This window comes from Rhipicephalus microplus, chromosome 8 (assembly GCF_043290135.1).
Source record: "Rhipicephalus microplus isolate Deutch F79 chromosome 8, USDA_Rmic, whole genome shotgun sequence".
In the NCBI taxonomy this organism is placed as follows: Eukaryota; Metazoa; Arthropoda; class Arachnida; order Ixodida; family Ixodidae; genus Rhipicephalus; species Rhipicephalus microplus.
The window spans coordinates 22,464,500-22,471,971 of record NC_134707.1 but is presented as its reverse complement, the minus strand read 5'-3'; the positions used below and the strand labels follow the sequence as shown (position 1 = coordinate 22,471,971).

At 46.7% G+C, this 7,472-nt stretch overlaps 1 protein-coding gene across 1 annotated transcript; it reads right to left on the bottom strand.

Moving 5' to 3' along the window:
* Window positions 1–1,258: 1,258 nt before the first annotated feature.
* Window positions 1,259–7,270, bottom strand: LOC119164263 (uncharacterized). The gene is made up of 2 exons (XM_037416412.2): window positions 6,861–7,270; window positions 1,259–2,499 (listed from the first exon to the last, which is right to left on the bottom strand). The coding sequence occupies exons 1-2, from the start codon at window positions 7,158–7,160 to the stop codon at window positions 1,396–1,398; spliced, it is 1,404 nt and encodes a 467-aa protein (XP_037272309.2). The 5' UTR covers window positions 7,161–7,270; the 3' UTR covers window positions 1,259–1,395.
* Window positions 7,271–7,472: the final 202 nt, after the last annotated feature.

Sequence of the window (7,472 nt, the reverse complement as noted above, 5' to 3'; positions counted from 1 at the left end):
TAATGTATTTCAGATAGCAGATCTTGGCGTGAGATTTTGAGGGAACGAAGAAAGTCTCGGCAAGGTGCTTTAGGAAGCTGGTGTCCCTCATAACCATATCATGGTTTTGGGACATAAAACCGAATGTCCAAAATGTACTAAATGTATTAAATGCCCAAAACATGAATGGTGAGGCTAAATATATGTTTATGACATGCCCATGTCTACTCCCCAAACAGTGAAAAAAGGAATGCGATATCTTGGTCACTCGCTTTCTGCAGTTGTAACTGCCACACATCTATAAGCACCCGAAGGGTCAGGCAGGTCACACTACGACGCAGAATGCGTGTCGGCAGGATTGGCGATCGTGTTTGTTGAAATACCAACACAATAAACGGCTGCCAGGTGTACCTGCGGATTCCACGTATGCCACGGCGATTACATTAAATTCACGATACATATACAATGGTCATGAACTAAAACGCGACGACATAAGCGTAAGTATAACGACTGATTTGTGGGATTGGTTTATATAACCGCGTAATGTCTCCACAAGCTATAGATAGTACCTAAAGGTAATTCTGAGTCTGATGTAAGTGCACGTCGATATGTCACAAGCTGAAGGGGGTGGAAACGAATGTGCAGGCATTGCCTAGCCTTACATTGTCGCACCTTAATCCGTGAGCACTCCGCACAAATTCAGTGATGTGTGTATGACGTGTGTGTTTTTAGTGAAATGCTCGTACACACCGACGTCGAGTGAGGCGCTGGCCAGGAATCGTGTGGATAAGGAGACCTTAATGTATTATCCTTGTCAAATGCAACTGGAACAGTGGCAAGCCTTCGCGATGGTATAGTACGCGCAGTCCACTAATCACCATGCACGGGCACGCGTATATGCGCCGAGATGCCGAACAGGTGGCTCGCGCCTGTCAATAGTGATAACTGGACGGTGTGCACAATACTATCGCGAAGGCTTGCCGCTGCTCGGGTTTTATTTAACGCTGATAGTACGTTTTATTTTTTGACAGTATTCGCTTGTAAAGTGGGTCCAGCTGCGTGAGAGTGCTCTGCAACGAACAGGGCCATTCTTTCCTGTGTACATTTTGTGAGGAGCAGCGGAGAGGGCGATATCCGCTGCTATCAGGCACATCTCTAGCGTACGTAATCGGATGTACCGATAAGTTTTACTGGTCACTCAAAGATTATAAGTAGGTACAACACTTGATTGTCTCGCGCTTTGGCGCCCACTAAAACAACCGAAATGCATCAAGAACCCGCTTGAAGCAGTCCGGTATATCTTGAGTTTTGCTGACAAGTGTCGACTCGAGATGTGCTTCGGGTCGTGCTCGCCACAGTCATGGGCGGTTCTTGGAAGCACAGCTTTCGCCCAGACTGTGACCTGTACATCATCACTCAGAACATGAGCTCGAAGCGGACGCGTATCTCATCCGCGCTGACGTAACCCTCTTTCTCGAGGTCGTGGGCGTGGCAGAAGTTGCCCTCAGAGTAGACCGGTCCGGTCGGCGTCGCCTCTCCGTTAGGCCTGACCAGGCTGTCGGCGAACGCTTCCAGTTCGGGCATCAGCGTCAGAGACCGCGCCCGAGGTCTCACCCGTGGATGGATGAAGGTGACCCTGCAACACCTGCGGAACGGCCACTCCAGGTATTCGTCGTTGGTCCCTTCCTTGAGTTCTATCACCAGGTGAACTTTGAGCACTCCCTCCTCTCCGTCTTTCCTGACCAAGAGGAGTCCGGGAGACAAGTGGTAGCCGTGGAAGTACAGTGGTTTCTCGTGGTACCAGGCCTCGCCGTGCGCGGTTGCCCTGTCCTTGAGAGCGGCCCAGCCGCGTACCACCCACTCCTGGAAGTTGGAAACGCTGGACGCGAACTCTAGCGTTTTGGTGGCAACTTTCATTAACCTCGATGTCTCCCGGTTGACGTCGTCTTGAAGTCGTTGCAGGGACTCGGTGGTTTCTTTCATCGCGGCGTCCATCTTCTTTCCGAGCTGCGACGTCATTTCGGACACGTCGTCTTTGAAGCAGGAGTATGTGCCGTTATGCCAGTTGTTGGCCTCGGTAGCATGGTCCTTCATGGCGCCCAGCACTTCCAGCTTCGTGGCATCCAAGCATTGAATCATCACCCCTTCGCAGCACTTGCGCTCTTTGGGGAGCTGTTCGCGGATGGAGTGCAGCTCGTTCAGCATTCTTCGGTTTAACCGCAGCAGTTCCGTCGTGGCGTCATCGCTTCCAGCGCTCGGCCCCACCCCGCCGCGGAGTTCTTCAAAGCTGCCGTACGCGTTGTCACCTGGGCCGTCGTCCGGCACGTTCTCGCTAGTCTGTACGAGTATGTTGGAACTGCAACTGTCCTTGAGGTGCTGGACGACGTCCTTATGCAGAACCTTCTTTCGGCATCGCGTGCAGACGACGTTGTAATACTCGCACGCACTGTAGCAGTGCTCGGCCATCTTACAAGCCTCCGTCTCCACGGGGCAGCCGTTCTTCGCGTTCCAGCAAAGGACCTACAAAGAAGGAAGCCACTTTATTTAGTACCATAAATTTGTAAAAACTCTGACGGTGCAAAGAGGGGTAGGGGGATGAATTACGGTCATTAAAACCTGGAAGACATGCTGATGCAAGATTTTAGGGGCGAAGCTCCTTAAATCGGCACCCGTTCGTCTCTCGTCGTAGTACGTAACGTCTTACGCTTTCACCTGCAAGGTGGTGCAGGTGGGAGATTTCTCCTGTGCATTGTTGAACAATAAAATATTCGCAGCGTGCGCGTTAACTAAAAGCCGAATTCTCCTGTCTCTCATTCCCCATTAGCAGCCATTGGAATGTACATTGAGCACTATCTGACTAGAAAGGGTTGCTACGTTATACTCGCTGGGCGTAATCTCCTTGGTTTTAGAAAAATTTTGTGAACATTGGGCCGCAGTGCCATGAATAGTGAACAAGTATATATCATGAACTCGAGGTGGTTAAAGGTGGGAAGTAGACATGAAGCGCAGGCCGTAAGAAAGTGTGTGTGTGCCACCTCTCGTTTAGTCCTTAGAATGTCCGCTGGATGGCGATGCTTCTATAAGCGGAATATATGATGAAAAGATGCGAGATTGTGGTACTTGGAGTGTTGACTAGATGGACGAACGGACACACATACAGATGCATGGACAGACGCACGGATGGCTGCACGGACGGATGGACGAATGCAGGGGCGGATGCATGGACGAACGCAGGGACGGACACATGGGTGGACATGTGGACGCACGAACGCACGCACGGACGGCCGGATGGCTGCACGGACGGTCACACAGATGGACGCATGAACGGACGGAAGCAAGAACGAATGGACGGACGGACGCTTCGCCCCACTCTCCATCATTCACCCCGTGGTTGTGCTGCCATTTTTTGAGTGGCTTCATTCTTTTGTTGATTTAAAGAAATAATTGAGGCCAACAAATAAGAAATTTGTCTAACTTTGGCTGCGTCCTTGTTGCAACATTTTTTTTATATGTTGTGTACATTACTGCTCCTTGTGCAATTTCATGATCGGAACCGGTTGCGGCATTTTGTCGGGCATTTAATTGCCTTTTTGCCAACCATGTCTACTTCCTTGACATATATGATCAATGCGAAATACACGGTACTCTGTAATTAATTGAAGAAACATGGTGCGAGGCTAAGAAAACACACATAAGACTCGAATATATATACAAGGGGAATGTAAATTCTTGTTTTTTCTATTTTTATTCTGAAGTATTTAGGAAACAGTTTCAGCTAATGTCGTTGCTAGGTGCGCATTAAACTATGTTGGCCGACAAAGAAAAGAGTTACGAACGATAACTGTGGTAAATTCGGCGCCCGATTTACACGCTGTTTTTTTTTTACATTGGTTCAAGGGTTTAATAATAGGCCGCTTCGTAATATTCGCATGCGTCGGAAAACCAGATATCTCGGTGCAAGTTTTGAAAGGGATCCGCTTATCGGCTCGGTGGCGACATGGTCTGCACCTGAGATTGTTTTTATCTGTTCATATGCCGGGAAGCAGGCCTGGACATCACTGTTTTTCCAGTCGCAGGGACTTCGCCTGATAACTCGCTTGTATCAAGTGCAGGAAAAAGTCACAGGGCAGAAGGTAACTTTATTTTACTGCGATACCTCAAAGTAGAAATCATCAGGCTTTAAGTCTCGAGCATGCGATTGAGGTGGTACTACTTTTAATATTGGGGTTCAAGTGCAAAAAAAAATGTCACGAGATAAAATTACGGTCATTGCAGTCGCATTTTTGATAAAGTTGAAAATGATTGAGCCTTATGTACTTCGATTTTGGTGCTTGTTAAAAAAATCGAGCTTGTTGAAGTTTTCGGAGCCCTCTTCTATAACGTCCCTCAAAATCATGCCGTAATTTTCGGATGCTAAACCTTATCATTATTATCTGGTGAAAAAAAATTCTTGCAACTTACTGGTATAAGTTTTCTCTCATAGCGTCACAAATAGTATAAACTGATATAGGACAGACAATTCTCAATTAAGCTATTAAGTACCCTACGTAAGTGTACCAGTGGGTTTGTCTCGCCTTTTATGTTTTGCCTAGGTTTGTTTAGTTGCTTAGCTTATTCGCAACGTGTAATATCTGTTGCAGGAAATTAGATAATGTTCTGTTGTCTCATGTACTCCACAAAAAGAAGTTAGGAGAAGCTGCCAGGCTAGCTCGGTGTATATAAAATTTAAGATATAGAATCTCACAACGTGGTCAAGTGAATGCAACTTCAATATCTTTTATTTGGCATATTTTACTGTTCCACTGGTGTCTGAGGTGCTGAAATTGTAATGTGGCCTCTAATAATAGAGCGCAAAAGTCTTTTAACAACACTTTTTCTCCTTATTCTAGCGCCTATTATGAATTTGGACGCCGGCAATACACGAGTAACCGGGTCATTCAAAAACATGTGTGCTAGCAAATCGTCATTTCATTGAGAAATATGCCCTTATGTCCCGGATGCCAAACCAATCTAATCAAATTTATATCGGGAGAAATTAAGAATTTCAATGCACTCAGGACATGCGAGTCCTCACTTCCTAAGAGGAAAGAACACACCGATAAGAAATCTGTCAAAATGAGTGGAGAACTTGGTGATGTTAATTTCCGGAGCGCTAGGATGATCGCTAAAAGTTATGCTGCAAAGATGGGCAAGTAAGATGCGAGATGGTGGTATTTGTAGTGTTCACTAGATGGACGGACGGACGGACGCATGGGCATACAGACAAGCAAACGGACGGACAGACAAGTGCACGCACGGACGGACATACGGATGGTCGCATGGAGGAACGCATGGGCAGACGGAAGCACGGACAGACTTGGGGATGCTTCGCCCCATGCACTCATCATCATTCCCTCCGAGGATATGCTGTGATTTTTTTAGAATGTTAAATCGCCTTTGTCGGCCTCCCTCGAGGCTAGCGATGTCCGATAGTAATGGCGTGGCTTCTTCACTGCCGTAATCCGTGGCACAGAGTTGCGCGTCTTGCGCTACAAAATGCTTGGCGATTGAAACAAAGCATTCAAGCTGTTGTTGTTTTTCTTTGAACATGGCTCGTACCCGATGGAGGGGATTGGCCGAGTACAAGGTGAATTTTCCCGACGCTTTCAGCATTGCTCAATTCCTAGGAATGCTACTTAGTTAATTATGAAGTTCTTAGTGTAACTACAGGGTTGTGTGGTTGTTCGACTAACCTCTTCGTGACGCTATAAAATTGGCTGCAAGTGGTAATGGTGGCTCTGATGTAACTGTCCGGGTTGAAATTATGCTGACATATGCGGATTGAAAACGCTGGAAACGAGAGCATGTGCATTACTTAGCCCTAAATCGTCTTGCTTCAATTCTTGAGCACTGTAAATCAACTGTACATTTGCTTGCCGGCATTGCCACCTGCAATACTTTGCGTTTTTTTATATTATACTGTTTCCAGTATTTCACACGCTGTAAATACTTTTCAAGACAGATCTATTATCATTTATTCCTTTTCCCACAATGTGTATTCACAGCTGGTTACTCTTGTTTCTTTTGGCTTTTTGTACGACCCACTCCTGCTTATGGCTTGCAAAGCGAGGCAGCAGAAATAAATAAATAAATAAATAAATAAATAAATAAATAAATAAACACTCTGGCCGAGTAACAGTCTAATAATATGGCTACCTGACGAATAAGCGTTACTACTGATGCGATGTTTGAGTAACAGCAAAGGAGTAACAAACTTAATATTTCCTAAACTTTCTTAGATAACTCGGTGAGTGAACTGAGATTGGATAAAGACAACATTGACGTTGCAACAGCGTTACGCCCTCACTGATCAACATTACAATTCATTCAGCCGTATTTAGACATCCTTATGCAGCAGTAGCTAGCAAATCATACCGAACATTATATCCAACACTAGCCGACATTATGCCAGCCACAGCCACTGAACATTAGCCACAGATAACGAGTGTTATGAAATGTATGCAAATACAGCAGATGTTGTCGCATCGCTTAGGCGCCCGGTGAAAATGCACTGCCTTCAAGAATTTTCATCTTCAGCCAGAAATAACCCGACTAATTGAGAGAAGTTGGACTAAAGGTGTCAAGTTTTTTTTTTTTTAAATAAGGTTATCGAAAACTTCACCTCTCTATCGGAAAAAAAATGCACGGGACTGAAGCACCATTGTAGGTCAAATTTGTGTGCCCTCGCATAAGCATTCTCTCGAGTACGACATCATCGCCAACCAGATATGTGTGCCATGAAAAGCTTCGCTTGAAAAGTTAGTAAAAAAGGATCAAATGTTAACATTGTTGTAACATTGCTTTCCAATTGTCTTCATCGTTCACTGATTGACACTGCTCACCTTTTTCTTGGACACCTCGGCCCCTTTCATGACCCTCCACTCGATGTCATCGGGGTAGATTCGAATGGCGGGGTGTAGCGGACAGCCGCCAACGATCTGGCACTTGTCGTAGCACCTTTGGCATACCACGTCCCTGCAAGGAAGCAGCGCCGTCCGTTCCGGTACCACGCCACACAGGCTGCAGAGGCGAGACGCCGGGAACTGCTCGAGGAACACCATCGGCCTTCGGTCGAAGTCGCGACCGAAGTCGTTTAGCGTGTATGTATAGCGGCCGGTACTCCGTCCAGACGGGGACGCCATTTTGGAGGGCACCGTCGACGATGACTCAAACAGCTCTCCGGTCCAACTCCGCGGTCTGTGCAGTCTTGCTGCTAGATTAGGCGTTGGTGACGAAGCTCTGACGTCAACTAACTTTGCAGAAGCTTTTCAGCCCACTGTATATGGACTTCTTGCTGTGCCAGTACCCTCTCTTGGCTGCGAACACACACAAAGAGGGTGCAATACCGCAGCTGCTCGAGTTGTGGTGTGTTTGCGTTTCCTCTTTTCATTTGAAGGCGGCGCTGTGAGCTGCAGTAGTGCGACGTACCTTATCGCAAGGGCGAGAAGGTGGTT